The sequence below is a fragment of the Homarus americanus genome, unplaced genomic scaffold (assembly GCF_018991925.1).
Source record: "Homarus americanus isolate GMGI-L3 unplaced genomic scaffold, GMGI_Hamer_2.0 scaffold57980, whole genome shotgun sequence".
Classification (NCBI taxonomy): domain Eukaryota; kingdom Metazoa; phylum Arthropoda; class Malacostraca; order Decapoda; family Nephropidae; genus Homarus; species Homarus americanus.
The window spans coordinates 2,139,681-2,165,735 of NW_024716703.1; the positions used below are offsets into that span (position 1 = coordinate 2,139,681).

The following is a 26,055-nucleotide window of genomic DNA, read 5'->3' on the forward strand; positions in this document are numbered from 1 at the left end:
TTGTGCCTGGGTGGGCTAATAATTAAAAAAAAAAAAAAAAACTATTCTGAAAACCAAAAAATTCCGAAATCCGAAATGCCTCTGGCCCCAAGGATTTCGGATAAGGGATTGTCAACCTGTAACTGGAAGGCAACAGAGGAGGTCTCCCAAGCCAACTTTACAGGAGTCACTAGTTCATACAGCTTTGGGATTGACACTTTGGTAAGCATGTCAACTTGGCAACCATGAACCCAAAATATCAGGCACACTACAATAAATACAATACAGGTACAGGAAAACCTCAATAAACAATGTCTCATTCAGTGAAATTACGCTTTAATGATGGTCATGAATTACGACCATCTCAGGATATACTGTACGATAAAAAAATTCGCTCAAATGATACCCACTGAATATCCATAGGTTGGAAATTTTATTTTATCTCTAGTGCAAACTATGGGGTGTATATATCATCATTAAAAAGGGACCAAAGTGAAGGCTGTGAGCACAGAACTGTAACAGTGCCACGATTTTTTAAGTAAACTGTCAGGCTTAGAGAAAATATATATGTATTCCCGCCCATGTGTTCCCACCCAAACTGACCAATGACAGTGTAAGTGCCTTAGGCATAGGCCAATCACAGAGACCTGTGAGTGTGATGTCATAAGCATAACGGGGCTGATTGGCTGGAGGCTCGAGTGTAGTGCCCAGCAGCAGGTGCACATTTACATGATGTGGCAACGCAGCGCTGTAGTCATGGGCGTCAAACAGTGAATTACCCAGTTAGCCTGTTCCCCTTTGTTCATTCCTAATCACTCAGTCCTGATTACACAACACTACTGCTAACACATATTACAGGGTTCGTTTATCTGTTTACCTCTTTTATTGCTTGAATCTTATCACAAACAGAGTAATTTCACTGTTTAATGCCCATTCATTCAGCTGTCCCCAACGCTGCATTACCACATCTCATACCAGCGCCCTCACACACTCCCAGGTTGTGGTACATTCATGTGGAGACAACTCTATATATCTCAAATTGTTGATTTTATTCTTACTCTTTACAAGCATTATTTGTTTTATGGTGATGAGTGTCCAGAACCAAGAGCAAGCAACAGAAAATAACAGACTCCTTCTCGAGGCCGTGGTCACCCCAACCATCAACAGCATCTGCCGATCTGGAGCCTGAAGCCACTGATCCTGATGATCCATTGGCTTAAGAAATTCAATTCATTCCAGTTTCATCATAATCAAAGTCTTCTTCCTCAATCACCGTCATCTGAAGGCTTCACAACTTCTATGATATCATCGTCATCATAGTTACACTAAAATCATCTAACCAGGAATCGGTGAGTACAGTAATATATTTTGTAATGTGTATCATTAATATCTTCAATTATTTATGGTATGTTAGTTCTATTATTATCATATTTGTGTATTATGTAAATGTTGAAAAGGTATACATTTCACGTGATAAAAGCCCATAAGTGGCCACGATCCAGCCACCCCATTTTTCCCATAAGAAGTTATGTTTGCTCAACGCGATTTTGCCCTGCACGCAGCTTTCGAGGAACCTAACCCCTGCATTGGGAGAGAGTTTACTGTATAGATTTGTTTTATCTAATAATTACTACTAATAATTTGTGGTTTAGTCAAATACATAATATAATACTTAATAAGAACAAAATTTATACATAAATTAATTTTATTTATAATTTGTGCACCCTGTAGTATGGCATGGATAATATTAAAATTTGGGGAAATCCTTACTGTGATGTTTTGTACAGGTTTGTTTGGTGTTTTAGTTTTTATTTATTTTTTAATATTTTAACCCACAATTTCCCTCTACTTAAAAAGCCTTGCCCACTTTGAAAACCATGATTGTTGGTAATTGGGGGGAGGGGTTCCCATCTCCACAATGACTCATTTGTGACAGAAATGAAGGCCAGATTCATAAGAACATAAGAAAATAAGGAGTCTGCAATAGGCCGGTTGGCCTGTGCATGGCAGCTCCTGTCGAGAGTTACTACCACTCTCTATCATCCATGAATCTATCTAGCCTCCTTTTGAAACTTTCCAGAGTTCCCGCACTTACTACAAAGTTGCTAAGCTTGTTCCACTCGCCCACCACCCTATCTGTGAACCAGTTTCTTCCTATCTCCCTCCTAAACCTAAACTTATCCAACTTGAATTCCTTGCTCCGAGTCCTATCCTGCTCGGATATTATAAGAACTTTATCTATATCCCCTTTATTGATTCCTTTCACCCACTTAAATACTTCTATCATATCTCCCCGCACTCTTCGTCTTTCTAGGGAATGCAAGTTAAGTTTCTTTAACCTATCCTGATATGGAAGGTTTCTAAGTCCCGGAATCATTTTTGTCATTCTTCGCTGCACCGACTCTAGTGAATTTATATCCATTCTATAATAGGGGCACCAGAACTGAACCGCATAATCGAGGTGCGGCCTGACTAGCGCAAGATATAGTTGCAATAAGACCTCTGCACTCTTGTTACTTACACTTCTAGATATAAAACCCAATACTGTTTGCCTTATTTCGAACATTAACGCACTGTTTTCTAGGCCGTAGGTCCGGGCTTACAAGTACCCCTAGGTCTCTTTCACAAGTCGACTTCTCTAGGTTGATGTTGTTAAGGCTGTATACATTGTAAGTATTTGTTCTTCCAATATTAAGTACGCTGCACTTGCTGGTGTTGAATTTCATTTGCCATTTTTCAGACCACCCCTGCAGTTTATTTAGATCCTCCTGTAATGCATTTGCATCCTGCCCTGAATTAATTGCCGCCCTATTTTGGTGTCATCCGCAAACTTGCTTATGTCACTGCCGATCCCAGTATCTAGATCGTTTATGTAGATTATGAACAAGAGTGGGCCTAGTACTGACCCCTGGGGAACCCCACTGGTTACACGGCCCCACTCAGATTTAACACCATCTACGCTGACCCTCTGCGTTCTATCGGTGAGCCATGGTTTTATCCAATTTAAAACTTTCCCCTCGATACCATGAGCCTTAATTTTTCTCAGAAGCCTCTGATGCGGCACTCTGTCAAATGCTTTGCTAAAGTCTAAGTAAATAACATCATAATTATCGTCATTATCTACTACCTCGAAGACTTTCCTAAAAAAGTTAGCAGATTTGTTAGAAATAACACAAAATACACTAGGAAAACCAATTTTTTAGTAATCTGCGTGTTGGTTATACGACAAATCTTTATCGAAAACAACCCTAAACGACAAGGAAATTAATTTTTTTAGAAAATCCTTTTGTTTCAGGTTGCATCATAACTGGAGCACTACCGGGTAGAGTCAAATAGGCAATTATTGGTAAAATACAATGTTACCAATATTCTAACGTTGTTTTCTTTTACCCTATCCCATACATGTAGCCTATTACTATTTGCGATAATGTAGCCATATGATTTAATTATGGCTCACAAGATACATGATATAATTATTGTTCACAAAAGTAGAGGAACTAAATATATTTGGAAATACTTCAGGTTTAAAGTACGTAACATGTTGAAGGTTAATGTTTAAAGCAACCAAGATCATAGTGATAATAAACGAAGAGAAAACACCAAGCTTCAACCATACCTCGCAGTGATACTTATGACCCCCAAGATCACACAGGTACACAACGCGATAACAATACTCAACGACAACAAAGACTTCAAGCAAATATAATTCATGCAGCAAAGACTTTAAGCAAATAAAATCCATGCAACAGAAAAACATTACAGCAACAAATATGTCCAGCTACCTTGTAGAAAGTGGTAATATCAGTTTGTAAACAAATCGTCTTGCACTTTCCCTCCAGTTTGCCACCATACCAATACATCCCTCAAGTCCATCTACGCGTTTTTCCGCCCTCTGCCGGAAGCCCATGTCTTTAATCAGCTAATTACTCACCGTTATGTGATTCATGGATCAATTCAGGAGTGGAGGTGGCCGGTAATAGAGAATAGCTCTCAGCTGAGGCGTCGCAGTACCTAATGTTGTGTTGTCGCGCAACCCCCGCTAGATGGCAGCTCCCAGCCCTCTCACCCGCGCCAACCTTTGAATGGAGGCGCAGGAGGGGGACATTAATGCAACACCTTTTAAACACACTTTCTACATAGTAGAAATCTAGGAGATAATTTTTTCTCAAATAAATAAGCAAATTATATATATATATATATATATATGCACTTCAAGTAGATCCACAATGAAAACGTGGATAAAATAAATCTTGAATAAAGACGAAAGCTAAGGTGCTCCGTTGTTTCCCTTTTCCCGTGTGATTTATATATATATATATATATATATATATATATATATATATATATATATATATATATATATATATAAAATCATGGCTCACCGATAGAACGCAGAGGGTCAGCGTAGATAGTGTTAAATCTGAGTGGGACCATGTAATCAGTGGGGTTCCCCAGGGGTCAGTACTAGGCCCACTCTTGTTCATAATCTACATAAACGATCTAGATACTGGGCTCAGCAGTGACATAAGCAAGTTTGCGGATGACACCAAAATAGGGCGGCAGATTATTTCAGGGCAGGATGCAAATGCATTACAGGAGGATCTAAATTAACTGCAGGGGTGGTCTGAAAAATGGCAAATGAAATTCAACACCAGCAAGTGTAGCGTACTTAATATTGGAAGAACAAATACTGTCAATGTACACAGCCTTAACAACATCAACCTAGAGAAGTCGACTTGTGAAAGAGACCTAGGGGTACTTGTAAGCCCGGACCTACGGCCTAGAAAACAGTGCGTTATTGTTCGAAATAAGGCAAACAGAGTATTGGGTTTTATATCTAGAAGTGTAAGTAATAAGAGTGCAGAGGTCTTATTGCAACTATATCTTGCGCTAGTCAGGCCGCACCTCGATTATGCGGTTCAGTTCTGGTGCCCTTATTATAGAATGGATATTAATTCACTAGAGTCGGTGCAGCGAAGAATGACAAAAATGATTCCGGGACTTAATAACCTTCCATAACAGGATAGGCTAAAGAAACTTAACTTGCATTCCCTAGAAAGACGAAGAGTGCGGGGAGATATGATAGAAGTATTTAAGTGGGTGAAAGGAATCAATAAAGGGGATATAGATAAAGTTCTTATAATATCCGAGCAGGATAGGACTCGGAGCAACGGATTCAAGTTGGATAAGTTTAGGTTTAGGAGGGAGATAGGAAGAAACTGGATCACAAATAGGGTGGTGGACGAGTGGAACAAGCTTAGCAACTTTGTAGTAAGTGCTGGAACGCTGGAAAGTTTCAAAAGGAGGCTAGATAGATTCATGGATGATAGAGTGGTATTTACTTTCGACAGGAGCTTCAATGCACAGGCCAACCGACCTATTGCAGACTCCTTATTTTCTTATATATATATATACATATATATATATATATATATATATATATATATATATATATATATATATATATATATATATATATATATATATATATATATATATATATATATCACTGACCATCACTAAGGTTTATTGATTAAGGAATTAAAATCAATAAACCTTAGTGATGGTCAGTTCAAAACTGATAATATGTTACATAAATTTATTTGTCAGTGGACCAAGGTAAAAAATGCTTTGTAAACCTTTGATCTAGATGTATGATAGTTATTTTGTGGGCCCCTTTTTTCTGACCTGACTTGGCTAGTCACGTCACCACCCTTCTCTTAAGCTCCTCTACGTGTGTGTTGGTGTGGGGATTAGTGGATGTCATCATTATGACCTTGTAGTGAGGGGTTGTCAGACCACAGCTTACATCTCAGAAACTCCAGTCTGACCGGACATTAGCCGAGGGCAAAAGTATAGGGTAACTCTGCGGTTGACCAAGGATTGTAAACCAACTAGCTCCCCCTCCCATGTCACACATGTAAGAAGGCACCAGCCGACTCTCTCCCAATATACAATAACCTACACCGCAGAAAGAAGTCCAGACCTGACCTCACAATTAGCCAGGTCACTTGTAACCCTTGGAACCCAACTCAAGGCCTCTCGTGTTACACGGCCCCACCTGACGACTTCTCCTTACATCTCAGAAACTCCAGTCTGACCCGACGTTTGGGAAGTCAAGTGTAGGGGAACTCTCACGGTTGCTCTCCCAATATACACATGGCCCCACCTGATGACTTTCCCAGATAGTTCTGAAAAGTCCAGGCCTGACCGCACATTTGCGGGGTCAAATGTAAAGAGACCCTTCGCCGCCCCCCAGGCCAGCTGAACCTGACGGCTCGCTTCCCAATATATAGGACGTCCTGGTCCTCCCTCGAGGAATTGGCAGAGAAGCAGTTGTCTTGTAACTAGTGAGGGCCAGCTACCACGTCCCCAGTCCCGCTCGAGAGAAGCCCACCACTAAGTGTAACGAAGTCTCAGCTGGGTCCATCGACAAAGTGCTGTCAACTCCACGTGTAACAGTAAGTGCTGGCTGTGTAGACTGTAGAAGTGCAGTGATCCCGAACCTCCCCAACGATCGACTTAGTGAAGTGCCCATTTTAATTGTGAGGTTAGGTTATACGAGAATACCATAGTCTATCATAAATTGTGTACGAACCCCCCTATTAATCCCCCCTATTGAACTAGTAAAATAAAGCTGTAACACGCATTGGTGTTTTATATACTACACTTGTACTGTGCCTGTGTTAATATACAGTGTTGACATCATACCCTCGAGACACGCTACCATTTCCTCTCGCTATAATACTCTACTACTATAAACTCCTAACTTACCTCTTCATGTGAGATTTTGTCTCATTACAATGGTGGCAGCGCCTTAACGTAATACTCACGCCTCTTAACTTTAGTGTTCAGTACAGTGATAGTTAGAATCTTTTGAAGTAATCTCGTAACTATCTTGACGAAGCAGGCAGTACAAGGGTGGTTGCATTCGTAACATTATATTGGTGGCATTCACGCTTCCCTCGTCCCTTGTTATTGGTAACAGTGTACTTAACGTAAACCCATGCCCTCCCTCATTTTAGCCATAACACCTGACTCGTTGTTTGAGTATTGTTCGAAAGTGCGTGATAAGGAGTTCATGCAAGATATAGTTACATTATATAGGTGACAGCGAACTATATGTAATTCACGCTCTCCTTGTCTCTTGTTATAGGTGACAGCGAACTATATATGTAATTCACGCCTCCCTCGCTTAGTTATTATAATGGTAGCAGCGAACTTAACGTAAACTCACGCCTTCCCTCGGTTAGCCATAACACCTGGCTCGTTTCATCCTTCATTTGTTTCAGTCTAAGTTTGTCTACAATTGTGTAATAAGTAATTCCCGTGTCGTAGCGTGAAAAGTGGCCTAGTGTGTCACCGCTACAGCTCAAGTAAATGTCTCTCGTCGTGGTATGCGCGAATTTTTTTTTTCTAGAAATATGTTCAGTGCTTAATATAATTTCTCAGTGTTCCCCGCGTTCTGTGAAGTTCTCAGTATCCCAAGTGCATTTTAATTGTCGGTCAGTGTTAAATGTACCCATTGTGTTTTAGCGATAGAAGCGGTGTCTGTACTAACTGTTATAACTTAACATGTCTTTTAACCTACATCCTCCTCCCTGTCCTAACCCTCACCTCACCCTCCGTACCCATCCGTTCCCGCCTCGCTCCACCCTGCCCTGCCCTCCGCCCCGCCCCGCCCCGCCCCGCCCCGCCCCGCCCCGCGCCCCGTCCCGGGTACGCCACTCTACACCTCAGGCCTTCCCTAGGTCACGCGCGCATCATGGCCGAATGTTTCCCGCCCCGCCCGCCCGTGTGACCACCAATGTTTTGTCCTGTGAGTTATGCTTCGAAATTGGTGGTTAGTGTTACTTAACATTGCGATAATTACAGAGCTTCACTCAGTGTGTTTTTATGCTAGTATGATTTGTAATGTACTCTTTGACGCGTAGTGATAAATAATATTCAATGTAGTGAGCAGAGCTTCACTCCCCGACCCAGCCTAATGAGAAAATTGTCGTGACGGAAATAATAGTTACCAAACATTGACGTAACTTATAAAGTAAATATCTGTTTTTTTTTTTGCGAATGCACTTCCAACTAATCCATCATCCCTTTAGGATTGTTTCTGTCAAATGTCACACACAGTACCGCCCCATGGCTAGCCGGAATCCGTCCACAGCACATATAAGAAGAGAAGTAGCAGCGTGAAGAATGCAGCGTGAGGAATGCAGCACCACACCCGCCACGCACCACCCCCACTTCTTTCAAGTCCTACCTGGTCTAGGATTAAGAAGAGTTTATATTTTTCTACTAGGAAGTTAAGGAGTGTGGAATGAAGTGCCACACAACGAACCCTGGTGAGCCCAGCCAGGGAGGGATTCACCACTGTGGAAGGTGTAAGACAGGACGGTCTTTGGTCTCGCCGACACTCACGTACGGAGGGCGAGGCCTGGTCCGCGGAACCTGCCTTACGAGTTATCTAATGAGACGACAGCCCAAACAGTGGACCGGCTTCATCCCAGCCGGAGAGGGCCGACGGCAGATGAACAGAAAATCGTCTGGAATATGTTGAAAATGATGATGTTGCAGAGAAGAAATGCAGATGAAGCAGAAAAATTCATCTGGAATATGACGGAAAACGAAGATGTATAAAGAAACGCAGACGAGCAGAAAAATCGTCTGGAATATGAAAAGGCTCTAAACGTAGAGGAAGAACAGGTGAACAGAAAAATCATCTGGAATAGGATAGAAACCAGGAGGAAGTGAGAAGAAGTCAGATGTGGTGACACGACCTACAAAGTGCGGTATTGAAGAAAGAAAAACGTGCTATGTGAAGACAGAAGAGACGCTGTGCTGACATCAGAAGAAAGTCGACGATGACAAGGTGGATAATCAAAAGGACCAATCGACTACCGTTGTTGTGCTGCCAGCATTCCTTATTTTCAGATACCAGCTGGATGGAGGACTTGAGCCATGCTGAACCCAACAAATGTACTGATGTTGTTGATGTTGCTGATGTGTAATAAAAAGATATAACACCCTAACATGTGAAGTAGGAGCATTTTGTATTTTGTATTTAATTCTCTGATTTTTGTTAACATGTACTACAAAGAATGTTTTTTTAAAAAGATTAGTCACTTTTTCTATGAGTTCATTTGATCAATGTTTTGTATTACCAAACACAATGTTGTAGCCATTTACTGACTGAGATGAATTATTATTTTGACACGGCCTGGTTAGGCAATGTAACACCTGTTTTTGTTTGTAGAATGTGATTTGCAAGTTTGCCTCGGACACTATGCTAGATATGAAGGATCTTTAGATCACTCTATGTTCACTTACTGTGTATGTATTTTATTTTTTTCTCCTGTCATAGAAGCTTTAATCTTGGCGGGAGGTATAGTAAGCTTTGTCAGATCAAACTATGCCAGTAGAAAAACATACATCTCTAGGGTTATTATTTGTAAAATGTAAGGATGCATTATCGCCTGAGGGACTATATTAGATACTGCACATGATGTTACTGTCTACTTTAAATGTGTCATCAGTTCTCTGAGCATGTAAGCTTTGGTCTTGGCGGGAGGTGTAGTGAGGGGTTGTCAGACCACAGCTTACATCTCAGAAACTCCAGTCTGACCGGACATTAGCCGAGGGCAAAAGTATAGGGTAACTCTGCGGTTGACCAAGGATTGTAAACCAACTAGCTCCCCCTCCCATGTCACACATGTAAGAAGGCACCAGCCGACTCTCTCCCAATATACAATAACCTACACCGCAGAAAGAAGTCCAGACCTGACCTCACAATTAGCCAGGTCACTTGTAACCCTTGGAACCCAACTCAAGGCCTCTCGTGTTACACGGCCCCACCTGACGACTTCTCCTTACATCTCAGAAACTCCAGTCTGACCCGACGTTTGGGAAGTCAAGTGGAGGGGAACTCTCACGGTTGCTCTCCCAATATACACATGGCCCCACCTGATGACTTTCCCAGATAGTTCTGAAAAAGTCCAGGCCTGACCGCACATTTGCGGGGTCAAAATGTAAAGAGACCCTTCGCCGCCCCCCAGGCCAGCTGAACCTGACGGCTCGCTTCCCAATATATAGGACGTCCTGGTCCTCCCTCGAGGATTCGCAGAGAAGTAGTTGTCTTGTAACAAGGTGGCCAGCTACTACACCACCAGGCCTGCTCGAGAGAAGTCAGAGGCCGGAGGCAAGTCGCCTCCGGTCAGGACCGAGACTTCCCTCCGGTGTCCCAGCTAAGCAGGCGCCCTCCCGACACCAGTGTTCCAGCTAAGCAGTCTCCCTGCTAGGCCTCCCCTAGGTCACGTGAGTGTTTGTCAGAGCTTTCCATGGGATGAGTTACTTACGTGGGAAGTGTATTCATTTCATGTTCGTGTCCGAGAATCAGAGTGTCTAGTAACGTAATATGATGTCCTAGTAACGTAAATATAATATCCTAGTAACTTCAATAGAAGGTGTTATTAATGTGTCCATGTCATGTTCGTAATTAATAAAGAGTTGTAACGAAGCGGTGTTTGAGAAGTCGCCCTTAAGACGTAATAGATGTGTATTGACGTATAACATACGATAAGTGTAAATAACTATCACGGCCACGCTACCAAAATCTTCCTCTCTTTTATACTCTTATACTATCAATATTCTACCTATATGTAATCTTCTTCTTGTGAGATTTGTCTCATTACACATATATATATATATATATACATATCTTGATAAAATCACACGGGAAAATGGAAACAACGGAGTACATTAGCTTTCGTCTTTATTCAAGACATCTTCAGAGGCAACTGAAATATATATACATATATATACATATATATATATATATATATATATATATATATATATATATATATATATATATATATATATATATATATATATATATATATATATATATATATATCATGTAGATCCACAATGAAAACGTGTTTGCGATAAATCTTGATAAAATCACACAGGAAAAAGGGAAACAATGGAGCACCTTAGATTTCGTCTTTATTCAAGACATCTTCAGAGGCAACTGAATTACAAGGACCGAGAGAGGCTTAAGTACACAGGATGACCTTACGAAACATGAAGTCAGGTCATAAAAATTACATCCACTAATCCGCACACCAACATAACCACACACACAAAAGGAGCTTAAAAGAAAGGGCGACGTAACTAGTCATGTTAAGTCAGGTAAAAAATATGGGACCCACTAATCATGTAGTCAAATTTCTCTTTGTTTGGCTCACATACATACGTACATGGAGGAGATCTCGCACTCAGGATGGAAGTGAGAAAAGAAACTCACGATAACATCATTGGCCAAAGGAAGGCTATAGGTAGAAGGATAAATCGTGGCGAAATTCACCTCCGGGACTATTATAGGGTATTGGCGAGTAGGGTTAAAACCGAGATAAGGAAAGCAAAGAGGAATAATGAGGTAAGGATAGCAAGGGAGGCGAAGACAAACCCCAAAGGATTCTACCAAATGTATCAAACTAAAACACGAGAAAAGATTGGACCAATACGGTCAGACACCGGCGAGCTCACTGATAAACGACAGAGAAATGAGCAATAATTTGAATAAATATTTTTCAACAGTTTTCACCACCGAAAATTTAAACATGATACCCGAGGCACCGACTCTATTCAGAGATAGTGAAGAAAACAAATTAAGCGAGATAGTCGTGACTAGTAACGATGTTAGTAAGCAAATAGACAAACTAAAGCCTAATAAGTCACATGGTCCCGATGAGATATTTGCCAGAGTATTAAAGGAATGTAAGGAAGAGCTTAGTATGCCCTTAGCAAAGTTGTTTAACATGTCCTTAAAAACAGGTGTAGTACCAGAATCCTGGAGGATAGCGAATGTAATTCCAATTTTCAAGAAGGGAGATAGATCACTATCCTCTAACTACCGCCCAATCAGTCTAACATCAATAGTAGGCAAATTACTGGAAGCAATCATTTCAAACTCTATTCGAAATCACCTGGAGAAGCACCGATTGATCAATGATTCCCAGCATGGCTTCACAAATTGACGTTCTTGCCTAACTAATCTATTAACATTCTTTTCATCAGTTTTCGAATCGGTGGACGAGGGGCACAATTATGATGTGGTATATCTCGACTTTAGCAAAGCCTTCAACAGAGTCCCCACGAAAGACTAATTAGAAAGGTAGAAGCTCATGGCATCAAAGGTAACATCCTTAAATGGATTAGGGCGTGGTTACAGGACAGGAAACAGCGAGTGAGCATTAACGGCACTAAGTTCCATTGGAGCAACGTCACAAGTGGAGTTCCCCAAAGCTCAGTACTTGGACCATTATTATTTATTATATACATAAACGACATAGATATCGGCATAGACAGCAACATAAGTAAATTTGCTGATGACACTAAAATAGGACGTGTTATTAAATCTGACGAGGACTCAGCAAAACTACAGGAAGATCTAAACAAATTTTTCGAATGGTCTGAAAAATGGCAGATGAAATTCAACGTGGACAAATGTAAAGTACTCAGTATAGGAGATGTAAACAGGGAAACCAGATACCAGATGAACAACGATGCCATAAAGAAATCCGACTGCGAGAGAGATTTAGGAGTAATGATAAGTAGGAACCTTAAGCCAAGTAAACAATGTGTTTTTGCTCATAAAGGCTAATAAAGTACTTGGGTTCATACAAAGGAGTGTTAGTTACAAGACTAGCGAGGTCATCCTAAAACTGTATCTTGCTCTTGTGAGACCACACCTGGATTACGCAGTTCAGTTCTGGTCACCGTATTACAGAATGGATATAGAATCCTTGGAAAGAATTCAGAGGAGAATGACAAGACTAATCCCGGCATTAGGAACCTTGAGTATAGAGACAGGTTAAAGCATCTTAATTTGCACTCCCTCGAGAGACGTAGAGTGAGGGGCGACCTGATAGAGGTGTATAAGTGGAAGGCAGGGCTAAACAAAGGGGACATTACAAAGGTACTCAAACTATCCAACCAGGAGCGAACTCGTAACAATGGTTTTAAATTAGATAAATTTAGATTTAGGCGTGAAATAGGTAAACACTGGTTTGGAAACAGAGTAGTGGATGAATGGAACAAGTTACCAAATATCATCATTAACTCGAATACGCTGAATAGCTTCAAACATAGGTTGGATGCTTATATGAGCAATAGGGGTTGGGTGTAAACGGGGCTGCCCAGTATGGGCCAATAGGCCCGCTGCAGTTTCCTCTATTCTTATGTTCTTATGTTCTTACGTGTTGCTCTGAATGAAACGACACAGCAAAACGTAGAATTCATCTGCAGACTCCACTCCTCGAACAGAAATGACACAAATATCAGTGATATTAGTTACACGATGTTCATCAAAGGTACAAAGGAACCTGAAAAATTGCCACCACCACAATCCTCTCTATAGTAGGTAGTAGGCAGCTACCAAACAGGGAGGTACTACTGCCTGGGAAGATATTGTTAATCAAGAACTCCCCCAACAATGCAGGCGGCTGCATTTACAAGGTTCCTTGCAAGGAATGTAATATGTTCTACTAAGGCCAGACAGGTAAAGATCTTGTAACTAGACTTAAACAGCATAAATATAGAGTTAGGACAGGCCAGGAATCCAATGCTCTGTTCGTTCATATGAGAGAGAAGCATTGCATTGACTGGGATAATGCCTCCTCAATATTACCTTGTAATTCAATTGTCAGTAGGAACATTATAGAATCCAGTCTCATTAAACATGCCGAATTCGTCAACATGAATTTGAGTAATGGTATGTACAAACTGGATAATTTTGTAATTAAGAAGATTTGTAACCAGGTGAGAAGGTTGGGTCATCTTACCCTATGACCTCACTACCGACAGCTGCTGTGCTTATGAAGTTTAGTAGGGTCACTGCCTAATGACAGGACCATTGTGGACACCAACGGTCCCCTAGGGACTTGATCTCACTCTCCTCTACTGTATACTGTATATTAGCCTTGTCAAGTATTTCTCCTTAGTCTGTACTCACCCCTGAAGACGTGAATTACACGAAAGCGCTTGGGAACTTCGTTTTTTCTTGTTTCCTTGTGGTTATCATATATATATATTGCCTTTCTAGTTTATTAAAATATTCATACATGCCAAATCTCATGAAATTAGATTGTATATTTTCAGAGATATCAAGTTTAAAAAGAGGAAATGGGCTCGGACAGCCATTTTGTGTTTGTTTAAATCATTTTGGAAATATTTTATTTCCGGTGCCTTTGTAAATTATTAAAAGCCTTTCTCATACCAAATTTCATGAGGTTAGCTTGTTTAGTTCAAGAGATATCAGATTTTATTGAAATCTGTCAAATATGTCTTGGGTGGTCATTTTGTTTTTCGTTTAATAAACGCATAAAGGCTTAAATTGAGTGTCATCTACCTGAAATGTGTTCAGTACATGTTATATTAACTGCCTGACATGGGTAACAATTGATAACATCCCATCACGCCTCAAGTTAAATTTCAATATTGTATTTTGCCACCAGTCAATTTGGCCAGCCTGCAATATGCAGTAAGTAGTAAGAAAGTTTCCTCACTCTCCCCAATAACATCACCAGACATCTGGTTAAAAGTCAAGATTTTCGTAGTTGAATATATCTTCAATTATTTTTAATAACAATTTTTGGTAGAAAAACATATCGTTATTAGTACAACTGTAAACTGTGAGCATCACTCAGAAAAGTATGTCTCCACTTGAGCTAAACTTTGCCCAATATAACTACGGTGTAAGTAGGATTACTCATAATAAATCCTGAAAGTGTAGGAGTACAAAATGACGTGATATCTTTTACATAGGAGATCTGGATTAGAATAAAACCCTTCTTAGCACAATAATATTCATTATTCATGCCATCAGTGACTGGTTATAACGCCAATGATTTGTTCACAATATGCAATATACAGTAAATGATTATTCATATATTAATTACCTCCTCAATCATCTAGAGTATATAACTTTAAATTGTACTCACTTTTCTTCAAACAACTGCTTAATTATCTAAGGTTTCTATTTATTATCCATCTTTCTTGTTTCATTATATGCATGGCAGTTCAGTCTTCAAAGCTTCCTGAAATTATGCTGCTGTGACCTTTCACTCTCATTCTGCCTCTTCTCTATCACGGCACAACGTGACATCATGGACTGGGTCCAGAAAATGAGAAACAAATACTTCCACGTCAATTAAGACAGTGTTTGTACCTCTTCCAACTTCTGTGACAGTATCTGGTCATAGCCCCGGAAATGGAAGGCCCCGCGGAACTTTCCACCCCGTAGATATATTGGGTACCACAGTTCATCGTCCGGCCACATCTTAGTATAGGGAATATTATCCACGTTGAACCACTGTGGCTTCATCTCTGAAATGACGTGCACCAGTAAAGAATTAATAATAGCTTAAATAATAACACAGAAAAGGTTGATTACAGAGAATATTGGTATTTGATATGATCATTAAAATTTTACAAAACCTAGAGAATTAAGGTTAAGAAATTATAAAAGCAATACTTTGTGGTGCATATTTTGGATGTACTATAAAAGGTAAATGTAAAATATAAACAGTAAACAAATAAATTGAACTTTGAAATCTCATTCTACAGCAAAGCACTTTGCCTATAAGTCACTATGGCAGCCAGTAATTGGTAGATTGAAAAGTATTTTATATGAAAAATTAATCTAAGTATCAAATCTCTGCCTTAAAAATAAAGAATGAAAGCTAAAATGTCGACGTTGCAATTTTTGCAGCCAAGACTCTTGCATTTGCGCCTGCACGTAAGTACAGTACTCACACTAATTATGGTCCCAACGTTGACTTACACAATGAGCGAAGGTAAGTATACAATATACAATACCATTGGGGCACACTTTCTCTAGTGTGCGCTTGACTATATTCTGAATAAAATAATAGGCGTATAACGAATATTTGATCATTTCATCAATATTTCATCCTTGCATTCAATTCAATAACAAGCACTACAGAGCATGGAATGAACTCCCCACTGTAACAGAGTTGAATGCACGACGTTTATTTTAAAGAAAAAGTCCTTATCACCATAGTCTTATAAAAGGTAAATGTTTCTGGAACAATGATAGTCCCTGTAGTGGAATTCTCCCCTACAAACGCTGTTTGTCGCTGCCTAGCCGACCCCACCAATTCCCCAGTGTATGCCTCGTGGTCTAGGTCAACCAGCGCCGCCATACACCACGGAGCGGGGGTCAACTGCTAAGCCACGCCTACCTCCCCGCGACTTCCGACATGATGTCTCACCAACCAGCTCTCTCTACATCACGCTTGTAACCATGCTGCCTTCCCAGCACCAAGCTGCATTGTACATCCAATACAACATGTATATAGAGAGCACATTGTGAGTTTCCTTTCTCCATCCCATCCTGAGTGTGAACCAAACAATCTCATACCCCACATCCCTATCTGCATTCCATACTAGGCCATGAACACTGTTGGTGGTAACGTTTATATTCATATTTAAGATAGTTTTGTACAAAGCTAACAAAATTGCGTGCAAAAGATTAATGATAGGATTTATGACGTTATCAAAATTCAACCGATGAAATTTCTTCTTATCCCAGTAAATCATGAAGGTTCAGTAGGTAGCAGGTAGTGGGCAGCTATCGGAAGGTACTACCGCCTGATAGGATATTGGAAGGATATTGGAAGCGCAGTGTGTTGTCTAATGGTAGACCCTGCTGCCATATGGTATCACAAATATTGTGACCAAGACCCAGGTTGCTGATATGATTTTCTGCCCCATTTACACAAAATTGCAGGGTCTCAATTGTTTCTCTTACTTTGACAACACAACATACATAATGTATATCGTTTCTCTCTTGTGATTTATTTTTATTTTTTTTTATTTATGGTCTTTTATTATTATTATTATTATTATTATTATTATCATTATTATTATTATTATTATTATTATTATATTTTCGCCCCCATGCCCTGATGTGGGTCATTGACCTGTGCCCTGGTGGGCTATAAAAAAAAATCTCTCTCTCTCTCTCTCTCTCTCTATATATATATATATATATATATATATATATATATATATATATATATATATATATATATATATATATATATATATATATATATATATGCAAGTAAATCACTGTAGGTGCGCGTGATCCAGGTATATGCTGATAACCCTGAAGATGTGAATTACACGAAAGCGCTTGGGAACTTCGTGTTTTCTTCTTTCCTTGTGGTTATGTATATATATATATATATATATATATATATATATATATATATATATATATATATATATATATATATATAAGTGATTCACTACTGCCACACAATTATGGGTTCAGTCTTAGTCATTTTACACTGGTTGAAAAATTTCACTCTGCTGTATATCCGCTGTAATAACTAGATGTGCCTCTTGGAATAAACATGTGAAGACATCTGATGTAAATCTATTTTGCGTACATGCTGTTAGTGAGTGTACAGTGTGACTAAAGTATTTTCTCAGCTGTAATGGCTGCACCACTATTTTGGTATTATTGCTCCATCTTAACATTGAAAAGAGGAAGAGGGTCTTATAGGGTTTCGTGATATAATGTTGTCTAGCACTCAGGATGGATGGAAACTCTAAGGTGGTTTTCTTGTATAATATAAGTTATATGATAGACAGTCTGGTGCTGGAGGTGCCGTGTGGTGAGGAGCTGCTCAGTAGGCACGTTCGGTGAGTAGCGTGTTGAAGGAGGTAGAGGTGCAGGAGCTTCGTTAGAGAAGATGTTGCCTGTTGCTGGCCTCCAGGTTGAATGAGAACGGGACAGCGAGGAGCTTGCTTGGAGGAGGTGTTGCGTGTTCAGGAACCGAGAGCAGAATGAGAGAGCTGGTTGGTGAGGACGCTCAGAGAAGGACAGCTGGTGGGTCGCCACGCTCGCCGGCGGGAGCGAGGACCGCCAGGCAGGCGGAGGAGAAGCGAGGGCCGCCAGGCAGTGGCGGAGGAGGAGGTGTTGCGTGTTCAAGAAGTGAGGCCAGAATGAATCTCAATGGAGAGACAGAGCTTATATACCCAGCAGCCGTGAGTCATCCGTGAGTCAACCTGGGAAACCCCGGGAAGTAGCCGGTCTTTTGACTCAGTTGCTAGGATACTGTGACATCTGGTGACGCCTCCCCCTGGGCCGCTCGTTTGGTTGCTAGGGAAGACGTAGCAGGTGGCATGCAGCTACGCAGTTGTAGGGGAGACGTCCACTACAGTCTCATAGTGGAAGTACAGATACAGCTCACTGCACAAAACTTTCCTTATATAAGGAGGTAGAGTGGTCAGCCGCCTTCACTTCCCCAGCCTTAAGTTAGATACTAAGTCACAGCTGGGTATACAAGGTGTGTCCCGGGAGAATCTAATTAGGCATCCCATCTCCTGATTTTGTCTTTGTATTCATAAAAGACCATAACTTTAAACATGATCAAAGTACAGTGCTATCACTGATAATTTCTTTCACCTACCTTGTTAGGTAGTAGGTGCATGGCAGCTACCAAACAGGGAGGTACTACCGCCTGGGAAGATATTGGAAGCTTAATGTGCTGTCTAATGGTAGACACTGCTGTCAATATGGCATCACGAAAATTGTGGCCAAGTTCCAGGTTGCTGATCTGACTTTCTGCCTCATTTACACACAATTGCAGGGTCTAAATTGTTTCTCGTACTATTGACAACACAACATACATACACACATACCGTATATTGTTTCTCACTAGTGATTTTTTTTTTCATTTTTGTAGTTTTTTATGGTTCTTTATTATTATTATTATTATTATTATTATTATTATTATTATTATTATCATTATCATGATTATTATTATCATTATTATTACAGTGTTGTTATTATTATTATTATTACTATTATTTTATTTTATTTTAATTTTTTTTATTATAAATTTTATTTAGTATGAATTATTATTATTATTAATTATTATTATTATTACATTTTCGCCCCCCAGGCCCCGATGTGGGCCAGTGACCTGTACCCGGGTGGGCTAATCCCCGTAAAAAAAAAAATAAAATAAAATAAAATGAGGACATAGCTAAAGAAGGTGCACTCTGACACCATCACTTTCACTCACACAAATACAAACACTAACACAACAGTACCAACAAATATACTCCAATAATTGTTACAAAAATCAGTATTTGCATTCTGACACCAGTACTGTACCTTCACTCTCCGTGGGCGTGCCAGTGTAGCCTCGGGCGTGGTACACTATGACATGCATCAGGGTTGTGTCGCCTTCGAAAGTGAACTCCAACTCCCCAACTTTCTCCACACCTCCAACTACCTCCACACCTGCCTCCTCCCGCACTTCCCTGAAAACATTTTTTTTTTCAATAATATTTCTAAACCTTCTCATAATGACAACAAATTACTTGAAATTCATAAACATAAAAGTACAGTAATAAGAACAAGAATACTATAAACAGTACATAATGATCCCGTCTTGGCAATTGTATATGGCTGCACATCTAAATTACATCTGTCTTTTATCATCACTCTGTAAAACAGAATGTGCACTAAAATTACCTTTATTTCCACAGGAGACTGTGTAAAACAGGTAATAATAATATTTTTCCCCGAAGCTCACAGTGACCTGGGTGAGGCAGGCAACACACGTCTACCCCATGAGACAGTAACTTAATAACTAAACGATATATACAGCATACTACAGTACTGTTTATGGATAGAACACATGTACCCGAAACAAAAATGTTAAACGGACACACAATATCACAGAACCAGGTTTCAGTCATAAGTTAAATAATAACAATAAAAATAATAATTATAATAATAATAATAATAATAATAATAATAATAATAATAATAATAATAATAAAAATTATAATAATGTAATAACAATAATAATATTAATAATAATAATGATTATAAATGCCGATCACAAGATATCGAGGCTGTTCATACCCAAAGCCCAAGAGGTAATGTAATACAATGGCCGTAAATGAAGTCAAATATCAAAAGATCATTAAAAGTTAATGATCTGGCAGGAAGAAAGGGTAACTCGACAGCCACAGTGCTTAATTATCCATTATCCGTGAACACAATCACTGCTTCTTCTACGTTACTGCTGCGTAAACAATTGAACCAACTTCTTGTTGAGCACCATACGCAAAAACCTGTGGAAGTTACTCTACCCTCTACTGTGAGGTCATGTTCATGTAGACCAAGGTCAATGGTAATGTAGACTGTGAGGTCATGGTCATGTACTGTGAGGTCATGGTCATGTAGACTGTGAGGCCATGGTTATGTAGACTGTGAGGTCATGGTCATGCAGACTGAGGTCATGGTCATGTAGACTGTGAGGTCATGGTCACGCAGACTGTGAGGTCATGCAGACTGAGGTCATGGTCATGCAGACTGAGGTCATGGTCATGTAGACTGTGAGGTCATGGTCACGTAGACTGTGAGGTCATGGTCATGTAGACTGTGAGGTTATGTACACTGTGACCTCATAGCCTACATGACCATGACCTCAGTCTACATGACCATGACCTCAGTCTACATGACCATAACCTCAGTCTACATGACCTCACAGTCTACATGACCATGACCTCACAGTCTACATGACCATGACCTCACGCTCAACATGACCATGACCTCACAGTCTACGTGACCATGACCTCACAGTCTACATGACCATGACCTCAAAGTCAATAACATGACCATGACCTCAGTTCACATGACCATGATCTCAGCCCATGACCTCACACACTCTGCATGACCATGACTCACAGTCTGCTACATGACCACGAGATCTCAGCCCATGACCTCACAGTCTACATGACCATGACCTCACAGTCTACATGACCATGACCTCAGTCTACATGTGACCATGACCTCAGTCTACATGACCATGACCTCACAGTCAACATGACCATGACCTCACAGTCTACATGACCACATGACCTCACAGTCAACATGACCATGACCTCACAGCTCCATGGCGACCATGACCTCACAGTCTACATGATCATGACCTCACAGTCTACATGACCATGACCTCACAGTCTACATGATCATGACTTCACAGTCTACATGACCATGACCTCACAGTCTACATGACCATGACCTCACAGTCTACATGATCATGACCTCACAGTCTACATGACCATGACCTCACAGTCTACATGATCATGACCTCACAGTCTACATGACCATGACCTCACAGTCTACATGACCATGACCTCACAGTCTACATGACCATGACCTCACAGTCTACATGACCATGACCTCACAGTCTACATGACCATGACCTCACAGTCTACATGATCATGACCTCACAGTCTACATGACCATGACCTCACAGTCTACATGACCATGACCTCACAGTCTACATGACCATGACCTCACAGTCTACATGACCATGACCTCACAGTCTACATGACCATGACCTCACAGTCTACATGACCATGACCTCACAGTCTACATGATCATGACTTCACAGTCTACATGACCATGACCTCACAGTCTACATGATCATGACTTCACAGTCTACATGACCATGACCTCACAGTCTACATGATCATGACTTCACGGTCTACATGACCATGACCTCACAGTCTACATGATCATGACCTCACAGTCTACATGATCATGACCTCACAGTCTACATGACCATGACCTCACAGTCAACATGACCATGACCTCACAGTCTACATGACCATGACCTCACAGTCTACATGACCATGACCTCACAGTCTACATGACCATGACCTCACAGTCTACATGATCATGACCTCTTACTTTTACACTATTTTGTTGAAATTCCCTGTTGAATGACCTTCTCCACACTTATTATTATATTTGTATCACTTGTGTTACTTTTATATTATTTGTCAATCAAGTGACACCCACAATTATGTAACTACATTTTTAGCCTTTTGGCTGAAAATAACTCATCCATCTATCCAGAGCAATGGGCTGATGGTGACTGATGTGCACGGATAGAAACGAAAATAGCGCTCAGTGATCATGGGGTCAATTTTCCAGGACCCTCTATGCCGCTACTCTCAGCATATAGGGACTCTAGGTTAGGTTAGGCTAGTCTTAAGCTGGGGCTAATCTTCAGGTGATCCACTATAAATGCAGTGTTACTAAAACTTAACAGACCAGAACAAGATGTAGAGTAAATAAAGTTTTGTCACGACACATTTCATTATACAGACAAGACAGACAAACTTAATGCTGGTTAAGGAAGCACATAACGGGTTACTAGGAACTGGAAGTCAAGTCTTAAAACGTTTCAACCTGTACCAGAGAAAAACGTAGGGACAAGCACTATGCATATCAGGACGCCGCATATGATAATCTCAAGACCCGAGTAAATTACACAGTAGAGTCACCCAAGATCTATTCTATAGAGAATAGACCTTGGAGCAACTAGACTGCTTGCTCTGGTGCCAGGCTGGTGTTACAAAAGCTGATGAACACAGTTATAATTTGGCCAGAAGCCTTCATCTAGGATAAAATTTAAGTAATAAGAGTGAGACGATGTGGACAGAAGATAGAATAACGACAAAAACGAGAGAGAGAGAGACCGCTGGGGATAACGGTGACAGTGCACAGTTAACCTCACCAACACAGATGTGGAAGAAATTATCAAGTTCCCACACGGTGAACTAACCAGCTGTTGCCGCCGTCCACACACGCACACACACACAAATACGCAGTCTTATTGGCTCTCTCACACTTGCAAACATACTGTACTTACAGTTACACATGAAAATTTACATGCTCTCTCTCTCTCACACACACACACACACACACACACACACACACACACACACACACTTAACTCCCCCGCATAAAACACGCACAAAGATGCATGTTCACATACTTAAGCGAGCTCTCAAAAAAACACTCAAGCATATAAACACTTGCATAAATTCACACACATGCAAACATAAAATATACAATTAATACCACCAAATACATGCATACGAAGAGAGAGATAGAGAGAGAGAGAGAGAGAGAGAGAGAGAGAGAGAGAGAGAGAGAGAGAGAGAGAGAGAGAGACTCCCCAATAACCTAGAGACTCACACTACCCCAGCCCTCAGCTCAAGCCAGCAGCCCTCTTTATCACAACGCATCCTCCATTACCATCCATGCAGTACACTGTTACTGACCCCCGCCCATTCCAATGACTTCCCTTTATTCCCAAATAGGCCACCCTCTGTCACCGTTTTTCCCTCCCAACCAACCCTCACCGACGCCAACACTAGTCTAGTACCGTAATTCATGCTTCGGCTGCTTCGCTCTCCTCTCCCTCTCACCGCACCACCACACTAGCCACAATTACCACAGCCCTACATCATCACCACCACCATTACACCCTCCACCACAGCCCTAAATTACAATACCACACCCTCCACCTCTGTATCACCCCACCCTCTACCACACCACTAGCCATGAGTCCTTATTCCTCTCTCATGTACCAAGGATTTGTCTCCAAAACATCCAGTCTTCTTTTCTCTGTAATCCACGTAGCGTTATTCGTCAATTTTAGTTACTGCATTTGGTTTAGTGTCGATCACACTGTTTCAAGTATTTAGTAACTCCAACTCTGTATTTTTTCCTGCCTTATACAAAATATTATAATCCTAGCAATGTGAGTCTTCTCGTTCATCATCCCTGGCTGTTGGTGTCGGCACAATGTTCACTACGGTGGTCGTGTTCACGCTCCACACCTCATGGCCATTCACCTTGCCTGCCTGCCTGCCTACCTCATTCCTCCACCTCCATTAGCGGGACTGAACCACTTGTGGACACAATAAAATCATTACAGTACTATAATAAATAATGTACTGTGAAAAATATTTTGATTGTATCCGCTCATCCTGTAACCTATTTTGCCATGTACTTAATACAGTATTACACACTAGATGGAGGATAAGACCCAGCGAGTACACAAGCAGTGTAGTGGAAATCATGGGAGTTACATCCCCTACTACTGAGCGACTTACCTGTGCTGGGTCTCCTCTAGCATCCTTACATACTCATTTATACTGAATTAAACAATAAGCTGTATAGACTGGTAATACATAGGATTCAATCTTGTAATAAAATCGATTGTTGAACAACAAACAAAACACAAATGAGTCCAAGGTACCGTAAAAGAGGCCAGTCTCACTGTCGCCTGGAGACGCTCGGCTGATTTATATCGAGGTTTGTGATGGAAAATAAAGTTCAAGCTGGAATTTAATTATATTTATATTGTTGATGTGAAATATATTCATAAAATAAAGAGTGGGCGTAATATCTAGTCAGTTTTACATACCTAAATTGTATTGTTTCATGGGTTTTTATGGGCTCTTTTCATGTGGTCATCAAACTTCCCATCCGCCATATTGGACGGTAATGCACAGATGAAATAAATGGGATCACCGAACATGACAGAATAATTTATAAATGGTGATCACCTGAAGAATTAATTACTAAAGTGGTAGCCAAGGTGGGCGGAATTAAGGCACTTATTTTTACTCCAGGAGTTTTATAGACAAAATGGGCTGAATATGAGGCAACAGTGATGCAGAAATGAAACTAGTATTTTTAATAAAAAATATCCCTCGAGTCACCCCCCCCCCCACCCCCCAAAAAGTCCAGGGGTGGGATAATTCCTAAAGTTGACCAGTTTGAGCAAAATCGAAGGTCTTTTGTCATTACGAGCAAAAACACATTGTTTACTTGGCTTAAGGTTCCTACTTATCATTACTCCTAAATCTCTCTCGCAGTCAGATTTCTCAATGACATCGTTGTTCATCTGGTAACTGGTTTCCCTGTTTACATCTCCTATACTGAGTACTTCATCATGACAATGCACCTGCCTATTCTTCACATCTCGTGCAGGGTTTTTTGGCAAAACATCGCATCACCCAGGTCTCTCAGCCCCCCTACAGCCTAGATTTGGCTCCCTGCGACTTATGGCTTTTCTCCAAGCTAAAATCGCCATTGAAAGGGAGGAGATTTCAGACCGTGGACGAGATTAAGGAGAATGTGACGAGGCAGCTGATGAAGATCCCGAAAGAGGACTTTGCAGACTGTTTTGAAAAGTGGAAGGGACGCTGGGAGAAGTGTGTGAGGTCCCAAGGGGAGTACTTTGAAGAGGACTAAGGCGCCATTGTCCTAGGTAAGCAATATTTTTTTTGAATAGTAATTGGCTGGATAATTTCCGGACAGACTTCGTGTGTGTATATATATATATATATATATATATATATATATATATATATATATATATATATATATATATATATATATAGAGTGGAGATAGGAAGGAACTGGTTTACAAATAGGGTGGTGGACGAGTGGAACAAGCTTAGCAACTTTGTAGTAAGTGCTGGAAAGCTGGAAAGTTTCAAAAGGAGGCTGGATAGATTCATGGATGATAGAGAGTGGTAGTAACTCTCGACAGGAGCTGCCATGCACAGGCCAACCGGCCTATTGCAGACTCCTTATTTTCTTATTTTCTTATGTTCTTATTTGGTATATATATATATATATATATATATATATATATATATATATATATATATATATATATATATATATATATATATATATATATATACATATATATATATATATACACACACAAGTGCCCCTAACCAATAAGGGAAGAGACACTCAGTATAGCTTAGTCCCTTCTGAATATAAAATATAAAAGTAAAGAAAACGGGACTGCTCAGGAAGGATGGATTCACTAGAACAAAATATTGACTAACCTGATAGCTCCCTCTTCAGTGGTTTCACCGGGTTCCACTTTACCTCCAAAGGCATTCCACCTTCCTTGGCCGAATCCTCGCTTCTTGAATCCGAGAAGAACTTTGTCTCCTTCCCTTATAAAAGCCAAGGTAAAGAGCTTCCTTGTGTACACAGTCATCTTTGATTTGGCGCGGGAATGCGCGATGTATATGTTATGCTACATCTGCTAAATAATACAAGCATTTTAGCCAAAACACACTGATTTCAGATATCCTTCGTAGTACTGTATATATCAAAACTATGAA

The 26,055-nt window shown here is 40.4% G+C and overlaps 2 protein-coding genes across 4 annotated transcripts in view; both read right to left on the bottom strand.

Moving 5' to 3' along the window:
• Positions 1–4,029, bottom strand: part of LOC121858225 (terminal uridylyltransferase 7-like) — a 114,201-nt gene extending 110,172 nt beyond the window's left edge. For 2 of the 3 annotated variants that reach the window (XM_042354510.1, XM_042354508.1), the window contains exon 1: positions 3,762–3,881. The gene's annotated coding sequence lies outside the window, so the exon portion shown is untranslated. Of the gene's footprint in view, positions 1–3,761; positions 3,882–3,910 lie in introns of those variants that run through there. The other variant, XM_042354509.1, reaches the window with a different exon arrangement.
• A 10,835-nt stretch (positions 4,030–14,864) lies between these two features.
• Positions 14,865–26,037, bottom strand: LOC121858437 (7,8-dihydro-8-oxoguanine triphosphatase-like). Its single transcript, XM_042354880.1, has 3 exons — positions 25,771–26,037; positions 19,196–19,344; positions 14,865–15,366 (listed from the first exon to the last, which is right to left on the bottom strand). The coding sequence occupies exons 1-3, from the start codon at positions 25,926–25,928 to the stop codon at positions 15,191–15,193; spliced, it is 483 nt and encodes a 160-aa protein (XP_042210814.1). The 5' UTR covers positions 25,929–26,037; the 3' UTR covers positions 14,865–15,190.
• Positions 26,038–26,055: the final 18 nt, after the last annotated feature.